Genomic DNA, 22,266 nt, shown 5'->3' with positions numbered 1-22,266 from the left:
ACGTAGCAGAGATACGAAGATCGTCAGTTCTATCCGCGCATCCACCTGCAAGACAATCTAATTATTACCTAGTATCTGCTGATTCAGAAGGCGCGCCGTCGGCGCATGTATATGACGAGATCATACGTCAAAGCTCCCAGTTCTTTGATTACATCTCGTACATTCTCCCTATCCAACCAGTTTGAGTTTGTATAGAGGGTTTCAACGACGACATCTCTCAAACCTCTGTCATCATCGACAGTAGAGCTATAGACCTCCAGCGTTGCCTCAAGAAAATCGTCGATATCTGGGAAGGAGGTAGCCGCCAACTTGAATTGTCGAACCGCAACGGTTTTCAATCCCCGGATGAGGTACTTCTCCGCCAGAGAATATACTCTTGCATGCGTGGCAAGAACGCTCCCGGTCGGCTTATTCATGTCGCGTCTGTCGACGTCCGGCCCTGACCCCTCGGAATGACTTTGCTCGTGCGCCAGCTGTATGTCGTAGTCAAAGTGGTACAGATAATATATCATGATGTGGACAAGCTGGGGATCATCATCCGGAAGGTCAATCTTGCCTTCTCCAGCCTCCTGTTGAAGGATATTCATGTCAGCTAAGGGCCGCTGCGAGCATAAAAGTGGTGGTGGTAGTATCGACTCTCACTGGCCTTAAAGCTTGTGCGGCAAGCGGTAGAGAAGAACTCGGACTGTGTGCACACAATGGCCTTGTGCACATGGTATTCCTTCCCCCTACAGGATATCACGAGGTCCGAGTACTCCCCGCTTGAGTAGAGCCTGACCCGAGACTATTCTTAACAACTTTAAATCTTCGACCAGGGGGGAAGGAGGGGATGACAAAAGTCGAAACATCATACCTTCTTAACAAGTTTATTAGATCTTTCGAAGGCTCCTCCTCGGTTCTGCGGGGTTTCTCAGTTTCCCAGCCAGTTCCCCAGCTTCTATTAAACCCGGTCGATGCCATTCCAGGAGTCGACGGTTTCTGCGCGAAAGGGCTTATAGGCGATGCCGTTCTTGTCGAGAGAATATCAGAAGCGTGCCTGGTCGAATCCTGGCGGTGCTGTTGAAGCGCTCTTGCACTGGTAAAATAACGGTTGCACCTTTCACAGTACTCCATCCCGCCCCATGGTGGAAAGGTTGCCAGTCCGTTTGCATCCGGTTCTCTTTCAGTCGACACGGTCCTTTTTGTGCTTTACTTATTGCTGTTGCGGCCCAACCCTGCCCAATGGCCGGTCTGCCAAACGCATTCAAGTGTCAGCAGAGCTCCTCCAGTCGTTGCCTGAATAATCTCAGAGAATGCTAGTTGATGGCTAGGATTCCTTATCTTCAAGGTTCTTTGTGAATCCACGATTCCATACTTTATAATAATACAGGCTCCGAGTTTCTCCTTCATTCGCGCACGTAACCTGTCGCCCTCCTTCTGCCACCCTGAAATAATTACTAGGAAATGCAGCGTCCCGCGACCGGCTAACACAAGGCACAATAGACATGGAAAATGTGGTAGTTCTCTTTCTCCGCGCCTCTCAGTTCCTTTCAAGAGAGAGCCGCCCTTTCTTCAGCTGTGCTAGCTCCATTGATCAAACTCGGAAATGGCCCTGCCCCTCGTTCTGCCCATTGCAACAGGCCTGGAGCTGTATAATTACCACCCTTATCTACCTCTGCAGAAAACATCCCAGATCGAAGAAAAAAATCGAGATTGTGCACAACATCTCAGAGCCCAGGTGTACCAGAGCGAATCGATCCAGATAAGGGCACCGAGAGAGCCGGCATGGCTAATTTACATGTGCAATGAGGCCTGCGATTATCTCTCCAAGACGCCGCAGGAGCAGCCTTGCTGCCTAATCAGGGGCTTGGGGGCTGGGGTATCAGTCGAGTTTGAAAGTGCAGCCTTCCCATGCGACCACGCTCTCGCCCGCGCACGAATGCGTGCACGCCCGGCGCCAAATACACAGTCAGTTATACAACCAACATCCCCGTCACACACGCGCGGCTGCCTGCAGAACCAAGTTCCTTCAGCTCGAGTTCTCCCCTTGGAAGGTGCTTCAGAAATCTCGATCTCATCGATTTCACACAACACAAGCAACCTCGCCACGCGCATCGAGCCCCGCCAGTTTCTGACCTTTTCTCTTCTCCGGTTTCACTAATTCATTTAAATGATGGCTGTCAATTTTGTCCGAAGCTAAATCCAGCAGCTGCCTTGATTCTCCATTCTTGTGTCGCGCACAACCTCAGGCACGGCCCCTGACTCCCCCCGCCTGGACTCGCCACCCAGGAATCGCCTCGACCACCCTTGACCTATCCGCGCATTCTTCGCTGCACTTCTCCGGGGACAATCTGGCGAGCTGTGACTGCCTGGCATCTGGTCAGCATGGCTACATGGGGCAACAAATCTAACAACGAGCTATTGCAGTCGCTGGATAAGTATGGTCATTTGAAACCTGAATTGCTGCCTTGCAAGCGTTTCTTAACAAAAAAAGCACAGACTCTTCAAGGAAGGAACGTACTCGGACTTGACAATTACGTGTGGAAACGACGAATACAAAGTCCACAAAGCCATCATTTGCCCGCGGTCGTCCTTCTTCGCCAAGGCATGCGATGGCCTATTCCAGGTAATATTGAGAATGAAACCTTTCCAGACCCACCCGTTGCGGCCCAAAAACGAATGATAGAGACTAATGGGCTTTCAAAGGAGGGGAATACTGGAGTTGTTTCCCTTCCAGACGACGATCCCCAAGCAGTGAGGCTCATGATGCATTACTTTTACCATCTTGACTATCCAAGGCAACGCGAAGTCAAGCACGGTTTTCTCAACAAGTCGCAGAGTACCAACCCCAAGTCGGACGTCGTCACCAATCCTGGCTCGACCTCCGGCAAGACGTCGAACAAAACCCCGAAATCAGCTTACTCCGTCCCTCCACACCAGGGCTTCGAGGTACCAAACCTCACCATTCACGCTAGGCTATATGCCCTTGCAGAGAAGTACGACGTGCAGGGACTGAAGGCTCTTGCCCTGGAGAAGTTCAAAGAGGAAGCCAGAATACAGTGGGACAGCGATGATTTCATCCGCGCCGCGGAGGAGGCGTACACGTCCACTGTAGATCGCGACCGGGGCATGAGGGACGCTGTGGTGGAGGCAATCCGTGAGCATTCGGTTGTCTTGGACAAGGAATCAATGCAGAATGTGGTCAGGCGTTTTGATTTATGCTTTGATCTCATGATGAGGTTCAGGGATTTGATTGGCAGAGGCTACAGGTTCTAAGCATGTTCGCTGGCAAGAAGGTACTTGGGACTCACTGCAAGGAGAGCATTGGTGATCACAATCACTACCCCACGAACTCAAAGTCGCCCATGGGCCCTTAAGAGTGATAATTCGCGGTACATTGTCTGTAAAGTCGCCTTTTACTATTATTTATATGCTCTCTCCGATGGTTCCATGGTCACGGTTAATTATCCGATATACTGATCGGTTGACCCAAGACACCACATAATTAGTCCCGCTTAGGTACAGAGCAGGACGCACCACAGCAGCTTGAGGAGACTTTCTGCCTATCCAAGGGCCGACACCCTCTTCTGCAGGAGAATGCTGGATGTGATAGACATGGGCTAGGTAAATGGTGCTGGCCCCTCGAGACCTGGGGGAAACGAGCGTGGCCGCATCCCCCAGGCCAAGACTGGCCTGCCGCACTCCAACAGGCTATTTCTGAACAAACGGCGGTCAAAGACACTTATGGACAAGCGCAGGCTGTGTCGTAGTCTACTGTTGACTTCATATGGCCCATAAGGCGGAGCTTTGGAATGCGCTCAGGAATTCCTACTCTCTCTACAGAGAACTTTCTGGATCAGACTGCGGGAGAAGGACATTCTCCAAAGCTCTTCGCACAGGAATCGAAAAGGAACGAATGGAAGGCGATGGCTGGGTGGCAGTACTTAGGGACTTACCACGTTACGGTCTCCGACATCGTCTACCACGTAGAGCGGACACCGAGCCCAGACGCGGCCGATAACTAGGTAGGTATATTTAACCGTTAGTGAACATAACTGCTAACCTGTTAAAGCATTTTCGTCGTCATGAATCTAAGCCACGAGGTGCATCTCCCCTCGCTGGATGAAAGCCTAGAGGAAACCACTACAGTGGTTGTTGGAAACAGGTACTTATGGTACGTTGTCACTGGACACTAATATATGTAGAGATCCCCGGGAAGACAGTCGATTTGTCGCGGGGGGTTAACGGTCGGTAACTGCGGATGCACTCTGAACTAGGAAAGGACTTGCCTAATCGGGCTCGCCGGTGCAAATTGAGGTACCAGTAGTAACTGCACGAGGGATAGCAGAGCTAGGATTTTTCCGCGGTTTAGTTAGATATATTTGAAATAGGTTATAGAGGTGTGTGTATGGTTCTCGGCTGTGTTTTCGTATAATTTCTGGACCCAAGTCCGGAATAACCTTGCACCACTACTCCGTATAGTAATACGGATTACAGAGTACGGATACTTCACAGAGCAAAAGGGCGTATTCGGCTCGAGGGCGTCGATAAGCGAATACGCCTTTGTTATCGGGGTGCCCCGCTAACCGCGGTCAAGGCCGGGTCTTGTCAGCGTTATCCCTCCTACTCCACCGGGTGTCAAAAAGAACCCTGCGCTGCTTGCTGGAAGGGTCGGGATTACTGCGTACGGATAACCAGCAGTGTATGTACAATGTGTACTGTACTGTACGGAGTACGGATGTCGCTACCAAAAGAACCGGCTCACCGCCTTTGTACACGGACCATACAAGGTCGCTAAAGTTTTAGAAGGTATCTTCACTAACAATCGGCCATAGTGCCTAGGCTTTAGTGGCTATAGTGCTTTGCCCCACTGTACTTTACGTTGCTTTTAGCGGTTTCATTCTGCCGGTCAAATTTGGCGGTGAGCCAGTTCTTTTGGTAGCGACATCCGTACATGCATATTAATTACAAATTCGACACCCTGGGAGCACCGGCCCGCCCTTGCTCTTGTGCATCGGCCCCAGGATCAGGCCATCCCGGGAGCTCGGGACCCAGTGGGATGCGATCGATCCCATCATGGCGGCGGCATTGGTCGCTTGTTGCGCACGACAAGAGTTACACAGCCCGCCAGTTGCAGGGACCAGCTTGCTCCAAAGGGGCTCGTGTAATTACTTGAGGCGTGGCGCGTGGCGCAGTCCTGGTGATACAAAAGTCCCAGGGCGGTGTCGAATTCGCCATGTTCATATCATGAGCTCACTATCCATCCTTATCCGTACTCTGGATCAAGATCGTGTGTGTTTTGTTGTGTGTGTGGTTTACTAAGGTTAACGTGCCGATTGACGACGATCTATCTTACTCTCAAGGCTTTGAAATCAAGAAAACACCCAGTTTCCCCCTTAGTTCCGGGGTAGGGGATGTTAAGACTGGAAGTGACAACAACTTGGGGCGCAGATAATTCAGGTAGCTAGCTAGCTACCTACCTTACCTGCCTACGATATACACGTCATCAAAAGGACGATACACGAAATGCACATGTCGACCTCCTCTACTAACCAGCTCCCCTCTCCGTCCGTGGAGGAAACGGACGAGAGCCATGAGACGGCGGGCTCCGCGCTGCACGCCAGCGAGATGGTCGTGCACAAGACGCGCCGGCCACACAGAAAGTCACGATACGGTTGCACAAGATGCAAGGTTCGCAGGATCAAGGTGGGTGAAGCTCCTACGGGCGCGACGCAAGTCGAGAGCAGAGAAAGGAAGAGGAGAGATGAGAGAGAAAGAAGAGCTCGTTAACACGCTAGGGTTCCTCTCTTGGACGGATGTGTGCAGTGCGATGAGCGCATGCCACGCTGCTCTAGGTGCGAGAAGATGGATTTCGCCTGTATCTACCGCAAGAGAAAGGAGGCCGACGGCTGGACCGAGCCGCCCGACTTGTCGCAGCTGGAGCAGATCCTGCCACCCCCGGAGGTCGACCTGTTCAGGCACTTCCTGGAGCACACCAGCAGGGATCGCACCGTGGGCGACCAGGACCGGTACACGATGCAGGTTGGCATCCCGAACCTGGCCTGCCAGAGCAAGCCCCTGATGCGATCGGTGCTGGCGCTGGCCGCGGTATGCCGATGCTGCGACATTATCAGGGACGAGCCCTCGCGGGCCCGTACCCCGTCCGGCCGCGGCGAGATCGTCGAGCTGCTGTCGCTGGCCCACCGATACCACCTCGGCTCCCTCCGCGAGATACAGGCGACGCTCTGCGAGGCCGACAACTACGACCACGTCCTCGCCAACGCCGCCATGATGGGCATGTACGGCTCCGCGAGCTACGCGGCCCGCGTCTGGCTCGCTAAGACGGCCCCCCCGGGCGAGCAGCTGCACCTGCTTGACTGCATGATGCTGCCCGGGACCCCCCAGTGGCTGAGCCTCTTCCGCGCCGTCCGTCTCGCCTACGCCGGCCTCCTCAGGAACTCGCCACAGCACAGCCCGGCCATCTCGCCGGCTGCTCTGTCCACCCAGTACGAATACAAGGTTGGCCCTAGGGCCCAGCCGGCGGCCGGGGCGGGGGACGTGAGAGCATCCATCATGACCACTCACCCCCTCGGCCCGGTCGTGGCGGCTACCGTGGGCTCCGCGCTGGCAAGAGTCAACGAGAAAGCCGGCGAGATCCGGGCCATCCATCATCATCATCATCACCATCATCATCTGGCGGGCGCGGGGCCAGATGCGGTCATGGGCAACGATGATGGCACCACCACCACCACCAGCAGCAGCAGCAGCATCAGCCCGCAGCTCGAAGCCTGCTTCACCGCTCTGGGTATCCTCAACAACATTGTGGCCGAGTCCCTCCTTCCCCCGCAAGCCAGCGGCTCATCCGCACCCAGCACGCCGGGACACGACGACGACGACGCGGCTCGCTTCCCCGTCGTGACGGACATCGCCAACGACTCGGTCGGGCGGCTGGCGCACATCTCGCCCTGGCTGCGCCGGTACACGGCCAGCATCTCGTCCATGATACCGTCGCAGGTGCCCCGGCGGGTCATCATGTCCCTCGTGCACAAGGTCCCCACGGCCTTCCTGAACCTGGTCGAGGACATGATCAACCTGATCAACGCCGGCCCGGCTGCGGCGGGGGCGGGGGCGGGCGGGCGGCCGATGCCCGAGCCCAGCGCGGCGCACCAGCTCGCCCTCGAGATCTTTGCCAACTGGCTCGTCCTCGTCATCCTGCTGGACGACGTCTGGTGGATCGGCGGCATCGGCGCCTGGGAGCTCGCCCGCTTCGTGTCGGTCAGGAGCTACCCCGGATGGGAGGCGTGTCTCTGGAACCGGGACAGGGACTGGTGGCCCGAGAGCATGCTCACAATCAGCCGGCAGTTTGAAAAGCACAGGTGATGATTTCTCTCAGGTAATTACCTACTAGGTAAATAAAGCGCGGACTGACCGAAAAGCGCTTGTTTCGCAATCTAATACATAATTACCCGACCTATATTAGATTCCAGGAGCCGGCGACGGCATGATTTGTAGTGCAGATCCAGGTCCTCTGTGCAAAAGGGAGGGGCATATTTAACTTAAAAGAATCCCCCCTGCAGATATGGAAGGTATTAATAATAAATCAGCTTGTTTGTAAACAATTTCTTAGAGCATCATCAAACCATTACCCTTTGATCCCAATCACCCTAGCCATATATGCATGTACATATAACATCACTTAGGTACACATACCGTGCAACGGCCTCCCTATTCAACATGAAAGCTAATATAAAGTACAATCCACCCCAACTCCCAACCAACCGTAGTCAGTACGCGATTGTCCATTCTGATTAGCAAGTGCCGTTGTAGCAGCAATCGGGACCTCGACAGTTATTCTCTGTACAGACCTGTGATCGAAGGATGAGTCAGCTACGCCATACTCCCTGCCTAGGCTTCAAATCAACCGTTTCAGGCGCGGTGAAAGTTGCACGGCTTAGCACACAAGGACTGAGGGACGGGCTGGATGTCCGCAAGGACTTACACAGAGCTCTCGTTCCCGAGCCTTCTCGGTCGCCATCTCGGGGACGGTAGCAGTCAGAGTCAGGAGGATGGTGATGATAACAGAAGATGCGAGTCGCATGTTTTCTGTTGTTCCGGGTTTTTCTGTTCGCTTCTGAGCCCCTTGGATGAAGAACAACAAGTTCCGAGGGAGAGATATTAGAGAGGCTGTTGTTCTCCTCTTTCGACTTTTTCTCGTGCCAGAATCTCCAGAATACGAGTGCTTAATCCCATGCTTGGTTACTTCGTAGTACACTGAGGAAAGTGCCTCTCTTTATGCTGCCTACCGCCTCTCAAAGCAGCATGACTGTCAACGGGCCGTGATGTCGCGGCCGTGTTCCTTCCTGACATTCTATTGGTTCTTGGCTTCGAAGTTTTGAAGTCTTGAAACGTGTCAGAACTTCCCCAGCACTCCGATTTGCGGCCGGGATGTTGTCCATCTGAAACTTGTTGGACGTGATTAAGCGCCGACCCCACACAGCCGAGTTGCTTCCAGTGGTTACTTATACACATTCACACCTACTCGATTGGGAGTGCTTGGATGCCATGGGAAAAAAAAATAAGTCATGAACCCTTCATCCTTGACGGCGCAAACGCGTCGAAGTACAAATAATAGAACTTGAGAGATACCTGGTGCACCGCCGTTGTCCAAACCGAGCCCTCTCTATGCCTGCCCCCTTCCCTCCTCCTCCTTCTGCTCTCCGTTACGCGCCCGGTTTAACCCGTTTCAGAACTGCTCAGTCATAAAAACTCCAACAGCGGGCAGCGATAACCCCAGCAGAGCGAAGTCTATGAGTCAATCACATCACAACATTCACAAACCCGAAAGAAATCATGATGATGCTCATCAATAATAACCCGCTGCCGACGCCTCCGCGTGTCTCTGAGCAGAGCATGGCTCAGCAGTTAAACGTTCCGAAAAGTCTCGTCAAAGTCCGACTTGTGGCGCTCCACAAAGTGGCCGAACGTGTTCGTCTCGATGCCCCACTTGCGCGCCTCTGCAGGGGCGTCGTAGCCATCATCCAGGGCCTCGACGAGGCGGGCGGCCACCTGCTGCAGCACCATCAGCGGGTGGCTCGGCAGCATGGCCTCGACCTCCTGGTCGCTCAGGTACTTGGCGCGGATGTTGCGGCCCGTGACGCGGCGCATCGTCTCCATGGCCCGCTCGACCGGCACCACCTCGCTGATCAGGTGGAGGACCTGCCCGCGGAAGCGGTCCGGCTCCAGGAAGGCCGCCGCGGCGTACTTGCCGATGTCCTCGTGGTCGACCATGGGGAGGCGCGCCGTCGGTTCCATCGCCAGCTGGAACAGGCCCGTCTCGGCCGTGCCCGGATAGAGAAGGTGGATCTTGGGCGCCAGATAGTTGGACATGAAGAAGCCCGGGCGCAGGACGGTCCAGCGAGGGAAGCCTGACGTCTGTACCAGCTTCTCCAAGTCCGTCTTGGCCTTGAAGGCGGTTTCCAGGATGTGGTTGGGGTCGTCGACCGGGACGAACATGGCGCTGCTGTAGACGACGTGCTCTACACCGGCGAGCCGGGCGATTCTCAGTATCTCGCGGCCCTGCTCAAGCTCGCTGGCGGGATTTTCCATGACCGGCACCAGGTTCAGAAAGAGCGACTTGCTACCGACCATGGCTGCCTCCAGGGCCACCGAGTCCGTCCAGGAGCCTTGATGAACTTGCACACCGATGGCTCCAAGAGCTTGGGCTGCCGCCGAGTCCGGGTCCCTCGCGATGGTAGCCACATTCCAACCAAGAGCGCGAAGCTGGCGGGCGACAGCGCCGCCCTGAACACCGGTCGCGCCGAGGACAAAGGCCTTGTGGGAAGCCATTGCGGTTTCGCGATTTCGCGTCGATTCAAGTAATCGATGGGGCCGATAAAGGTGAGATAATTACTGGGCGGCTTGGTGGTTGTGGTTTGTTTTGCCTTCGTGTTTATTGTGATTGTCTCTTGTCGAGCATTTACGTGGAATCAAAGTTGAGACCAAGTTTGAAGTTTGAGTCGCACATGATTTTCGCTGGAGAAGAGAGGAGAAGAGCAGCCCCAGCTCTCACCAAGACGGTTTTAGCTGTCATTTTTATCCTCTTCCATCCTACAATTCTCGGTCGGAAAGCTGTGATGCGACGTCACAAGTTGCCTTAGTAGCAAGGGGAAGATCCCCGCTCTTTCTTCGAGTTGGACCGGCTCGGAGACTTTACAGTATGATGCTGTGTGCGCGGGGCCCGGAGAGGTACGTATGCATAGAATTCGCCCTTGCGGCACCTGTCGTTGCCTTCCCGATCCCAAACATTCCATCCATTTCCACAGGGCGCCGTCCCGTCGTCTTTCGGCGTGGAGGTGTTTGGACCACGCCCGGACTTGTGCATAAGGAAGGCTTGGGCACGCCCCTCCCATTCAGCAAATGCGGGAGCCGTTACACTTTGGACTGGACGCAACATGTTCAAGACCTTCATCGACCGCACACGCCCTGAACCGAATGGAATGTGTCTGAAGCTCAGTACTTCCAATGTTCGCCTGAACAGAAACGGAGGTGCGAAGTATGAAAACAGAACTTATGCAGACCGATAATTCACTATTTTGCCGCACATACTCGACACAATTGAATACCTACCAAGTACGTCCGTACATCCGTACTCCGTAATAAACCACGAATCGATGAGCGGGACTGATTAGTCAGTAGTGTATTTGTGGGCCACCCGCTAGTGAGCCTTTCGTGCCCCCTTTTTTTAGCTGGCCAGGTGCGTTCGGTTGCCAAGCCAATTCGATAGATCCGGGGTGTTGGGCCCGAACTGTGGCGATTGCTCTCCATACAAGGTTAACTAGTGTATCCGTGAGGCGCAGACGAATTGTTCCCGAAAGCAATGGCACTATTAGATCACTGCAGAATCTCGAGCCGGGACTGCACCAAGTACTTCCGTACGCTAGAATACCCACGGGCCGTTTCCCAAGACGACCTTTAACAAGTATTGTGCTCAGCCAAACAAGTCAGGCTTTTCCCGAATGTGAGCAACCCCTAATTACTCCGTACGTGTAATTTCATTCAGGCTGTACTGTACTTACAGTATGTACTGTACATACATACAAAAATTAACCGCTCCCGTACCCTGAGGTTAGCAGTGTTATCCCACCTGCATCCGCCCCTGGTGGAGGCTAACTTTCGGGAAGGTGAAATTAGACCATGGCACTCAAAAAGGAGACGCTTTCCGTTTGCCCCCGTTGAAGTCGATGGGGGATCGTTGCAAATCACTGCATCCGGACCCTGGCTTGGCGCGCTGCCCCCTTTTCAATGACACCCCGGCACTACTCCCTCAACGGGCCGGTGCCGGCCAGTGGCTTGGTATATTGACATCGCGATAGTCATTGCTTGGCGGGGCAAACGAGATGGGTCTCAGATCCATATTGGCACCAAATGTGAGGCCCCCCCCCCCCCCAGGATATGTTTATTACACTAAATAGGGTATCTACGCGAGGGCCCAGTCCAAACAAGACGGTGGTGGCGCTGGAGCCCTGCATTGGACTCCCCGGCTGGAAATTGGATATCTTTATCGGGTCGTCAGGGGAATCAGTCATTAATCATAATTAAGAAGGACGCTGTTCCCTCGGGATCTCGTTGTTTGCCTTCAATCGCCTATCTTCCCAGACTTCGCTCTCTCCTCCTCCTCCTCCTCCTCCTCCTCCAAAACTTGAACCAGCCGGGTATTCTACGAATCCCCAGCGTCACACTCTCATCAGCATCACGATGGCCACCGAAGCGCCCCAGATCGAGGCCCCTGGTGTCACCCAGACCCAGCCGGAGCAGCAGCAACAAGAACAACAACAACAACAACAGCCACAGGAGACCACCCAGAAGGACCAACAGGACCAAACCACCACCAACAACAACGAGAAGCCCGACGGGGAAGCCGGCGACGACGCCGCTGCCGCCGCCGGTGCTGCTGCGTCGGCGCCCTCCCAGAAGAAGCCCAACCCGCTCAAGAAGGTCACCAACGTCTTGAAGGCCCTCTTCGGCTGCCTGCGCAAGCCGGCGGTCGCGGACGAACAGCATCAGAAGGAGCAGAAGGCCGGCGACGACGAGGCCAAGAAGGCCGGCGCCAGCAGCAGCGAGAAAGGCAACGACAACGAAAAGCCCCAGGGCGAGGGTCAGCCGGCGGATGGCGCCACTGCCACTGCTGGCGCCGCGCAGGCTTGATTTCCTGTCGGGTTTTGTGAGAGGTGACGCGGAGAGAAGGGGGAGATGTAAGTTTTGTGTCTTCCATTGACTGTGAAAAAAAAAAGGGTTTAAAAACGTGATTGAAGCGGGTGCTGACTTGGACGCAGTGATCTTCTGGTTCGAAAAAAATTAGAGGTCCAGTTGTGTTGACAGGGGTTGGATATATACCATTTGTAATGGCCTTTTTCCTCATTCTTTTAACTTTCTCGACGTTTTTTTGTTTTTGTCCAACTCTTCAATATACCCCAGACCAGCTTCATTTATATACACACCTCTATCTGCGCAGAGGTACCTATGCAAATGCCAGAACCAAACCTAAGCCCCCCTTTTCCCACAACCACACCCCCATGCTGCACCATTTATGACTGTTCCTGTTCCTCGGGTGGTTCCTCAGCGTTCGCCCGCGCCTGTTTTCCGCCGACCCTCCGCCCATAAGCCGTCTTGTCCCCGTGCCCGACCCCTTCCCATGTCTTGGTGTCCGGCAGCCCGTACGTGCTGATGCCCCGGCCCCAGGTCGTCCACGGATTGGTCCACCGCGTCAGCTCGGGCGGGATCCCCTCCCCGGGAGGCACCATGTCCCGCCAGTCCTTGGGCTTGTCGCGGTGGATCAGGTAGCCGCCGAGGTGGCGGTGCCAGATGTCGGGCGGGACCTCGTCGCGTTCGTCACCGCGCGTCCAGTGCCGCGCCACGGCCAGGCGGACCTGCCGCTCGATGCCCCGGTGGCCCGTGACGGTGGTCAGGCGGTGTGCCCAGCCGTAGCAGTAGACGGAGCGGTTGAGCGGCGAGAGGTCGCGGGCCACGCCGAGCGCCATGGGCGGCAGGGCGCCGGACGCTGCCAGTTGGGCAGCGTCGTCGAGGTCGACGTCGGGCACGACCTCGACGGGGAGCTGCAGGTCGTCGGGCACCGGGACGGCGGACCAGGCCTGGAGCTTCTCGCGGAGGGCTGCCGGCGACGGCGATGGCGACGGCGGCGGCGACGATGCTTCGTCGGCGGGCGGGAGGACCAAGGCGGCGCGGGTCTCCTCCGAATGGGTGGATATCGCGCCGATGAGCCTGCGGAAGTAGGCCGCCGCGGCGCGGGTGCACACCATCTTCCGGCCGCGCAGGGCCGGGTACAGGACGGTCGGGAGAATGTCCTGGCGCGCCACCAGATCGTTGTTGTCGGTCTCGTGGTCGAGGATCGACCGGGTGATGATCTTCTGCTGGCACTCCGGCTGCAGGGGGACCGGCCCGTGGTGGAGGTCGGTGACGAGCGCGACCAGAGCGCTGGGATCCAGGTTGACCGTCGCGGTCAGGCGGGCACAGTCCTCGCCGACCAGCGCATCCCGGTCCTGGATGAGCGCGGTGACGGCTTCTTCCAGCGGCGGAGGGGGCTCGCTGAGGAAGGGGCTGCCGGCACAGCTAACTTGCACAGACACGTCCTCTCCCCCCATCTTGTGGCGGACGTAGTGAATCATCCTGTCGACATGTTCGGATTTCCCCTCGTAGAGCCCCGGCAGGACGAGGTGCACCCGGTGACAGTGGTTCCATCGGGCGGCCCGGACGATCTTGCTGACGGTATCGGCAAACTCGGTGTGGCCCAGTGCGTCGCCCCCTTCAGCGCCGCCCTCGCCGCCCTCCTCTTCCGGCTCGCTCTCCCACCCTTCGGCCACAACCTGGTACTCGAGGGTCTTGGGTGAAATGGAAATGAACTTGATCCACGTGGCGCCGCTGTCGACGACGGCGTCCACCGCCACCGGCTTCTCCTGGAAGGGCTGGTCCTTGTAGGCCAACCAGCCCTCGTCCGCAGCCACCGGCAACCGCGGGCTGCGGGGAAAGTCCTTGTTGTTGACGGCGACCAGGCCGCGGCACTTCTTGACGACGGCCCATCTGTCGTCCCAGCAACAGCTCTTGATGCCGAAGTACTGGGCCTGCGAGATGGGCGACGGCGACGGCGACGGCCCCCGGTGCCTCTGGATGGTCTTGTCCAGCGCGCGCTGCTGCACCTTGAGCAGAGCGCCGAGTCCCCGCACCGGTCTGTCTGCCTCCTCGGCCGCTTGCTGGAGACGCTGCAGCTCTTGGATGCAGGTGTGCCACTGAGCGATCAGTGACTCGATGCAGTCACCCAACACTGGCTCTCCTTGTGGCCCTTTGTTCTCTGATCCATTGCTCCCTTTTACGTCGGTCTGCGAATCCGATGATGCTGCAATCTCATCGCCTGCAGCCGTTTGTACCATCATGGCAAGCGCACAGGGGTTGCGTGTGACGCTAGGTCCAACTGATAAATTATTGGGGGGGTAATTGAATCAACTGAATCGTCCGGTTGACTGTGAACGGATGAAAGCTTGAGCCAAGCGCAAGGGGCTCGTCGCTTACGAAAACGAGTCCAATTTAGGGTTAGGGTTGTAACACATTTCGCTACCTTACTGTAGTTCTTTAGACATGTAATATATAACATAATTAGCGCTTGGGGAGGCTTTTCGTTCTCGAGGCTACAAAACTGTCTTTCGTATAGTTCAAGGTAGGTGACAAGTTGTATCTGACTCAAACTCAAAGGAAAACAGCGGTATCCTGCCATCTGACGATAGCGAATGTTGAACCCCACCGCTCCTGGTTGTCTAGGCTTTGTTGGTCATATTACCGAACTGACATTTCGCTGTTCCCTATGAACCTGTTATTTTCGCTCAGTTTCTGAAGCCATTCCATCGGCTAAAGTAGGTACCTCAAGTAGGTAGGTTAGGTTCTCCCCTATGGTCTTCATGAGTTGGCTTTTAACCGGGAGAAAAAGAAAGAGGAAAGGAAATCTAATGCTTTGTAGCTGAACCAATACTAAAGCTCCCGCAAGCTCCTCACAAGGAACTCTTTGGGAGTCAGCTTCAGCTCCTTGAACTCATGTAAGGAGCTAGAAGTGAAAAGAAAGAGGCCTTCTATTCGCCCTCGCCATTGAGATGCAGGAGAGCCGGTTGAAGGAAAAGCAGCATCTCGAGGAGCTTAATCTCGTCGAATGATATTGGTGCGGACACATTCGATTGCACTGTCAACGCGAACCACTCCAAACAAAACAAGATGAGAAACGCACAGGCCGTTTATTAATCTACATGTAAGTACCTTGACAAGAGAATGAACTTAATTCCCAACCTACTTCCCCGGGGTTGAAGTGTGCAGAGTCGAAGACCGCGTGGTGATTCGGAGTTAATAAGTGTTGTTTGTATAATTGCAACGCACACGAGAACAAAAAAAGAAAATAAATGAAATGAATGAGAAAGGAAGAAACTAAAGGATAGAGAGGAATGTCACTGCTCGGATTCTCTTACCTAAGCCGGCGGTGTACTTAGAAGGCCGAAGTCAGGTCAAGAGCCGAGAACCAACAGGGTCTAATTCTCTCGCTCGCCCAATATACCGATCTTCTCTCCCATGATTAGTAATTGCTCGATATATTTGACATTCGGAATTTCCGTTGTCCTATCTCGTACTATATATCTTACTAGGGACAGGCTGAAACCAAGACAGCGTCAATTTATTTCCTTGCTAGGGCACTCGGAATTTGATTTAGGTTAATTATTGTCAGAAGCTGTAGAGCTTCTAAGAGTATTAGCCATATACATGCCATAGCTATATAAGGCTATTCAATGCATTGGCCAGTTCCTTTGTCTATAAATATCAGTCGTTTTATCTCCTTTGTAGATAGTTTAATAAGGCACTCTTTTCCTTCGTATAGCTATCTACTATAGATTACTTTTAACGCTCCTAGAAGCTTATCACTACGTTCGGTAGTTATAAGCCTAGCGCCTTAACTGCTCCTCTACCGATATATCTTTAATATTAGTAGTAGCTTCTTCTATTACGAACTCTCTTACCTTGCTTTAATATATTTTTGACAACGTGTCTATTATATCTAAGATCCTAGTCGAGACTTTTATATACCTTATAAGGCCTAGTTCCTGGAACTTATAATATATCGAACTATAATTATAGGCTAGATTCGCTAATATATAGGGATTTATTAACTTTAATAGTAATTATAAGCTAGATCTAAAAGTTCTATAGTACTTAATTTATAAGTAAGCTAGAGATAACCTTATCCTAGCTTCCTAGGAGTAACTCCTAGAAGGATTATTACCTTTAATATCTATAGATTTAATACCTTCTAATATAGCTATTATAGCTAAATTTATATAATTATAAGACTCCTTTTATAAAGATATTATATATACCATAGATATTAGTAAGTAGATAGGATAGCTATAATACTAGCTAGTATATATTATAGATTCTAAACTTCATAAAGCTATAAAAGTATATAGGAAGAAGGATATTAACCTTATTAAAGGGATTATCTAAGCACTTTACTCTATACTTATACTATCTATTATAATACTTCATATAATAGTTACTATATAATATATAGCTAGTCTTAATATAGCTAAGCATTCAGGAGTTAATCCATAATACTAGATTTGTAACTTTAATATTACCTTCTAGCAAGCTATCTAATATAATATCCTAGAAGTATAGGGTATATAAAGACTTTATACCTTTCTTAATACTATTGTTATATATATCCTATCAACCTAGGTAGTAAATAAAAGGATAGAAATCGAGCTTACTAATAATATAGAATAGCTACTTCTAAAGCTTAATACCTTTATTATAATAGCTAAGATTCTAATTAATAATAATATATAATTTAGAGTCTCTTAGAAGTATAGAATCTTCTTAATAACTTATATACTAATACTTTCTATAGCTTAAAAGAGCGATAAGGAGAGAGGTAGAGACTTATATACTTAGTAATATAATATAAGATATCCTTATAAGTGTCTAAGATATCTATAGGATCTAATAGACTACTATATACTTAAGTAAGCTATCTACGGTAATAAGTAACGCTTATACCTTTCTAATAAGGAATATAAGAGGATTTGCTAGGAGCTTGATAAGCTAAAGTAGGCTAGATTGAAAAATTAACTTATCATTAAGTAAGGGGAGCTATCCTATTCTAGGTAATTAAGGATAGGATACCCTAGTTCCCTTAATATATTAATTATTAGCCTTTAATTATTTAGTAAGCTCTTAACTTACTATAGGGCGTTTAATATAGTCGCTCTATGGTATTATCCTCTTTTAGAAAGCACTTTATTAGATTTATATAGTATGACCTACTTAGTTAACGATAAGAAGTTCCTTTTGCCTAAGACGTTTATTAAGGTAGATAATCCTAAGTTTATTAAAACGGGTATAATAATCTTTCCTATTAATAGGAGGGGCATTTAGGTAATTAAGAATGTTCTAAATGGACTATATAGACTATATATTAAGAACCTAATGCTTAAGAATATTACTATTATTAAAGGATTCTATATTAATATTATCTTAAAAGCTCTATTACTTAAGGTAGACGCTTAGTATTATAGCTTAGATTGCTTACTATATTTCGGAATATCAGAAAATAACGTTATTCTTTATAAGCTAGAACGTAAGTATAATCTTACCTTCTTAGAATATAAGCTACTTTCCTATTACTCGAGCCTCTTAGACTATATTTAAATTAGTAAAGCAGGTATTATAAACGTTTATATATTCTTATAGAACGTATTTATTATATATAGTAGAAGGTTCTAGATATAAGCGTTACCCATTATAAGAGAGGATACTAAGGATCTTTAGTACTTAAGAGCTAGCTACCTTAGATTAGAAGCGTTAAAAGCGCTTAGTAATAACGCTAGAAACGTCTATATTGAAGGAATAGTATATATTAAGTATAAGAGCTATACTTGTACTTATATAAGTAAGGTTATCTCTAGGAAAATACTACCTAAGTAGAAGTCTATATATCTATTCTAGCAAGTAGCCTAGGATCTGTTTAACTATCTTAAAGCGATTAATAGATCGCGATAGCTGCTTATAATCATTAATAAGTATAGTAAGAAGCTCTTCCCTTTCCTCCTAACGATAAAGTCGCTAGATTAGATTATAGGAGTTATCTAGAATTTCGAGAGCTAGGTAAGACGCTAATATAGGCTTACTATCTATAAGATCAAGTAAGATAACGATATTACGATGATTAGTTTAGTAAGGCGTATACTAATACGTTACTAGACTTAGGCTATAGAAAGTAGTATTAATCTTAAACTCTTACCTTTATATACCTATAAGCCTAATAGACTAGTAGAGCGAGTAAGATAAGAACTAATCTTATATTTAATTAAGATAGTTAATGGTATAAATCTACCTATAAAGCTCTAGTTGGAAAGTATATAAGTAGTAATATACTTATATACGATAAGCCTAAGCTATACTTACTTATTTAAAACTCCCAACAAAGTGCTCTATAACTAGTTTAAATGGTATTTTCGCTGATATAAACCTAGCTTAATAATTATATTAACTAGCAACTTATACCTAGACTAGAGTAGTATCTTTATATATAAATACTAGGTATATATCTTCCATAAGGATAAAGAAGCTAAGCGGTATATAAAGGACTTTAAGGTACTACTATATAGGCTAATAAGGTATCTTATAGGATATTATATATTTAATATCTACTATATTTAAATACCTAAGCTTAATAAGGTTATTATAATTTATAACGTTTACTTCGATAAGAAGACTTCCTACTATCTAGGTAAAGAGCAGTTAATAGAGTCATTACTAGCAGTAGCAATGTGACGAACCCAACTCAGACTTCTTCTGAAAGGGTTCAGACGAAGGTAGATTGAGCAAGACAATAGGCAGGTCATCTGAGGGATTCGGTGAAGCCAAAGGGTTCACAACAACACTAGAGTTGTCTCTCACAGTAATCAGTAATGCCTGGTATGAGTACTGTGATTGTGGGTTGCTATCACTGGTGAACTCCCAGAGTTCGCCAGAGTCTGGTGGAACGAGTGACTATATACAATTCCCTGTCCTTCCTCCTTGAGTCTTGATCGTGCGATCGCTGCTGCGATCCTGCGATCGTTACCCAAGTGCTCGTCTTGATCGAAGTGCGATTACTGCGATCACTTCCTGATTGGTCCTTAGGTCTTGTGGTTCCTGATTGGTCCTGTGTGCCTTGCCGGGTTGCCTTATACAGCCAAATCGTGACAAGCAAGCTAAGAAGTTAATTAGTTCGATCTTAGCAAAGATTCCTAGGATAGTGATTTTCTCTAGGAAGCGTTATAATAGACCTAGTAACTAGTAGAAGACTCTATTATAATAGCTTAGCTACCTCTATTATAAGAGAGTCTAGCAATAGACTAACCTCTTTAATAAGGTTAAGACTTAGGGATAAGGGAGCTCTCTAATATATAGCCTATAAGTAAGTAATTAGTTCTAGATACTCTTATAATAGAGATATAAGCAATAGACAAACTTACTAAATAGATAGAGAGCTTTAAAGAACTTTTAACCCCTAAATATATGCCTAAGCCCTTAGTAACTTACCTTATACTAGCTAGTAAAGGGGATATCTATTAGGAAGTAAGAGGGTTTAAATTAAGGCCTTCTTAATTACTAGCTAGCTAACTAGATGCTAGGGAGAGTAGGGGAGCCGTCGGATCTAATAGAGAAATACCTTCTATAGAAGAGTCGAGTATATATAGTGTATGAATAGAAGAGCTAGAAGCTAGGGACAGTACTACTAATATATTATACTTAGCTAAGCTGGAGGAGTAGAGCGTTAAGCGAAGTCTAGATTAGCTAATATATCCTTTAAAAGGTAGAAGTAAAGGAGAAGCTATTTGGTAACCTCTTATAAGGAGAGGCAGAGGTAGGAGGAAAGCTTATATACCTAGGGACCTTATATAGTTAAGCAAATAGCTATAGAATAAAGAAAAGGTTAATTATTACTACTCCTTTATCTATATAATAAAGGAACTCTAGTAATAATTCTATAAGACTTACCTACCTAATCAATAGGAAGTTTACCTAGGAGACTAGAGCTTTCAAACAATATATATAATGTTCGCTACTATTATATAATAGAAGGATGCTATATACCCTAGAGTAGCCTTAAATAAGTTATATTAATATATTAATAATCTTATTCGCGTTCCTAATAACTAGTAAGACCTATATAATTACCTATTAGGATAATAGTTCAAAGATACGGCTTGTAAGGAGATATATAACTTAGAGAGTAGGGGAATATAGAAGATCGTACTATATAAGTAGGCAAAAGCGTAACCTATCCCATTAAAATGGGTCTTTATATATAAGTTTAATAAGAATAGTTTCTTGGAGAAATATAAGGCAAGGATCTATATATAAGGAGATCTATAAGATATAAGCTTAGTGAAAAGTATATATATAGCTACCCTAATGATATAGTCATTTTATATGATAATAACGATCGCTATATACTTTGACTTAGAAGTTAAGTAGTTCGATGTAATGTAAGCGTTCCTTAATGCTGAACGACCGGAAGACGATCCTATTATCTATAAATTGCTAGAAGGATTTAAGTAGCTAGGGAAATATATAGAGTTGTAAAGAGCTCTATATAGCTTGAGAGACTCGTTACTCTTATAGTATAAGGAGTTCTATAAAACGCTATCAGATCTAGGTATAGAACTATTGGGCAAAGAGAAGTGCCTCTTCCTAAGCTATAATAAACAAGTTATCCTAATCTTCTATATTAACGACTTCTTAGTCTTTTTCTATAAAAGTAACGTTATGACGGCTAAGTATATAATAGAAGGAATTAAAGCTTAATATAACGTCTATAAGCAGGGTAATATTAGTTAGTTCCTTGGTATTAGGGTGATTTAAGACCGACCTATATATAAGATATAGTTAGTCTATAACTAATATATTAGAAAGGTAGTAAGAAGATATAGGCTAGATGTACCTAATATATATAAGCTAATTCCCTTAAGATATAAAGAACTTAAGAAGTTCGAAGGGAGTATTATTAATATATAGATTAAAGAGTATTAGGAGCTTATTAGATTAATCCTATATTATATAGTTATACTATATCTAGACGTTATATATATCTATTTAGTACTCTCTTAATACCTAACTAACCTAGGACTAGACCACTTATTAGAGGTATAGCAAGTAGTAAGATATCCATTTAGGAGCTTTTACCTATTAATCTGGTATAGAGGTAAGCAAGCGCTAGAAAGTATAATACTTATAATTACTAGGGACACTTTATGTATAGATAATTTAGATATATAGTATTTATTATAAGGATATATCTTCTTCTTATTCGGAGGTCTTATTATATAAAAGGCATTACGCTAGGATACTATTATAATGTTAAGCATTAAAGTAAAACTTCTAATGCTCTCCCTTATAGTTAGAGAGGCTATAGCACTTAAAAGGCTATTTACAAATATTAATCTTGAGTTTAAGAAACCCTAAAATATTTACTATAACAATTAGCAAACGATAAGACTAGTAATAGCTAGGAACAAATATATTAATACTTGCCTATAGTATATAGATATCTATGATATATTATTATTATTATTATCATTAGTCCTACGCCGCTATGCTAATAAGTATACCAGAGCCTCTCTAGTTATATACAAAGAAAACCGTGCCTAATAGGCCGGATAAAACCCTCTGTCCTGCCTTTAACGCCTAGTCCGGAGTACTAATACACTATAAAGAAAAGGAGAAGTGGCTAGAGTAGCCCTATAGAGGCCTTCCCTCCTAGTCTAGCCTCCTTACGAGGCGGTATTCCGGGAGCCTCCCTAGGTCCATTAGCTACTGTAAAACCCTCCTTGCTAACCGATGGTTACAGGCCCTTATACCTCGTAGAACGAGGTCTAGGTCCCTTTGGGACCGTATTTCCTAGGATTCCTACGTCCGGCTTCTTGGTAGGTTTGGGCACTATATAACTAGGTGCTCTACAGTTTCCCTCCCCTGGCTATAGGCATAGTAGGGGGTACTGACCCCCGGGACTTGAATCCTAAATAGGAAGTTACAGAGGCTAATGGCCCCTATATAGGCCTGTACTAGTAAGGAGCTCTAGGCCTTCGTTAGGCCCTAGTACCTTTATAGGCCTTCCCCTATAAAAATCAGGCGTAGGGGGTCCTTGTCTGACATACGCTATATCCTCTTGCCGGCTTGGTCGGCCCTCTAACGGTT

At 48.4% G+C, this 22,266-nt stretch overlaps 7 protein-coding genes across 7 annotated transcripts; 3 read left to right on the top strand and 4 right to left on the bottom strand.

Moving 5' to 3' along the window:
* Window positions 1–83: 83 nt before the first annotated feature.
* MYCTH_2050467 (uncharacterized protein) lies at window positions 84–775 on the bottom strand (the record flags this gene model as incomplete). The annotated part of the gene is made up of 2 exons (XM_003660860.1): window positions 84–559; window positions 637–775. Coding segments are annotated over 2 exons (615 nt in total), but the record flags the coding sequence as incomplete, so codon positions are not given.
* A 1,464-nt stretch (window positions 776–2,239) lies between these two features.
* Window positions 2,240–3,425, top strand: MYCTH_2299733 (uncharacterized protein). The gene is made up of 3 exons (XM_003660859.1): window positions 2,240–2,417; window positions 2,479–2,605; window positions 2,686–3,425. Exons 1-3 carry the CDS (start codon window positions 2,365–2,367, stop codon window positions 3,253–3,255), a joined length of 750 nt encoding a protein of 249 aa, XP_003660907.1. The 5' UTR covers window positions 2,240–2,364; the 3' UTR covers window positions 3,256–3,425.
* Window positions 3,426–5,505: 2,080 nt separating this feature from the next.
* MYCTH_97378 (uncharacterized protein) lies at window positions 5,506–7,359 on the top strand (the record flags this gene model as incomplete). Its single annotated transcript, XM_003660858.1, has 3 exons — window positions 5,506–5,685; window positions 5,917–6,498; window positions 6,811–7,359. The coding sequence occupies 3 exons, from the start codon at window positions 5,506–5,508 to the stop codon at window positions 7,357–7,359; spliced, it is 1,311 nt and encodes a 436-aa protein (XP_003660906.1).
* A 374-nt stretch (window positions 7,360–7,733) lies between these two features.
* MYCTH_2299731 (uncharacterized protein) lies at window positions 7,734–8,309 on the bottom strand. The gene is made up of 2 exons (XM_003660857.1): window positions 7,979–8,309; window positions 7,734–7,844 (listed from the first exon to the last, which is right to left on the bottom strand). Exons 1-2 carry the CDS (start codon window positions 8,075–8,077, stop codon window positions 7,788–7,790), a joined length of 156 nt encoding a protein of 51 aa, XP_003660905.1. The 5' UTR covers window positions 8,078–8,309; the 3' UTR covers window positions 7,734–7,787.
* A 185-nt stretch (window positions 8,310–8,494) lies between these two features.
* MYCTH_112824 (uncharacterized protein) lies at window positions 8,495–10,008 on the bottom strand. The gene has a single exon (XM_003660856.1). It carries the CDS (start codon window positions 9,823–9,825, stop codon window positions 8,902–8,904), a length of 924 nt encoding a protein of 307 aa, XP_003660904.1. The 5' UTR covers window positions 9,826–10,008; the 3' UTR covers window positions 8,495–8,901.
* Window positions 10,009–11,652: 1,644 nt separating this feature from the next.
* On the top strand, window positions 11,653–12,430 carry MYCTH_85902 (uncharacterized protein). The gene is made up of 2 exons (XM_003660855.1): window positions 11,653–12,230; window positions 12,312–12,430. The coding sequence occupies exon 1, from the start codon at window positions 11,734–11,736 to the stop codon at window positions 12,181–12,183; it is 450 nt and encodes a 149-aa protein (XP_003660903.1). The 5' UTR covers window positions 11,653–11,733; the 3' UTR covers window positions 12,184–12,230; window positions 12,312–12,430.
* MYCTH_112826 (uncharacterized protein) lies at window positions 12,404–14,641 on the bottom strand (the record flags this gene model as incomplete). The annotated part of the gene is made up of 2 exons (XM_003660854.1): window positions 12,404–14,323; window positions 14,611–14,641. 2 exons carry the CDS (start codon window positions 14,639–14,641, stop codon window positions 12,564–12,566), a joined length of 1,791 nt encoding a protein of 596 aa, XP_003660902.1. The 3' UTR covers window positions 12,404–12,563.
* Window positions 14,642–22,266: the final 7,625 nt, after the last annotated feature.

This window comes from Thermothelomyces thermophilus, chromosome 1, assembly GCF_000226095.1.
Source record: "Thermothelomyces thermophilus ATCC 42464 chromosome 1, complete sequence".
NCBI classification, from domain to species: domain Eukaryota; kingdom Fungi; phylum Ascomycota; class Sordariomycetes; order Sordariales; family Chaetomiaceae; genus Thermothelomyces; species Thermothelomyces thermophilus.
Note: the sequence above shows the minus strand (reverse complement) of the source record. Positions and strands in the feature narration are given on the sequence as shown.

Bases quoted from the DNA above. Each gene is read 5' to 3' on its own strand.
- MYCTH_2299733 (XM_003660859.1), top strand. From the start codon at position 2,365: ATGGCTACATGGGGCAACAAATCTAACAACGAGCTATTGCAGTCGCTG. The intron at 2,418-2,478 runs GTATGGTCATTT...AAAAAAGCACAG, and splicing joins CTATTGCAGTCGCTGGATAA to ACTCTTCAAGGAAGGAACGT. The intron at 2,606-2,685 runs GTAATATTGAGA...GGGCTTTCAAAG, and splicing joins CATGCGATGGCCTATTCCAG to GAGGGGAATACTGGAGTTGT.
- MYCTH_2299731 (XM_003660857.1), bottom strand. From the start codon at position 8,077: ATGCGACTCGCATCTTCTGTTATCATCACCATCCTCCTGACTCTGACT. The intron at 7,845-7,978 runs GTAAGTCCTTGC...CTTCGATCACAG, and splicing joins CTCGGGAACGAGAGCTCTGT to GTCTGTACAGAGAATAACTG.
- MYCTH_112824 (XM_003660856.1), bottom strand. From the start codon at position 9,825: ATGGCTTCCCACAAGGCCTTTGTCCTCGGCGCGACCGGTGTTCAGGGC.
- MYCTH_85902 (XM_003660855.1), top strand. From the start codon at position 11,734: ATGGCCACCGAAGCGCCCCAGATCGAGGCCCCTGGTGTCACCCAGACC.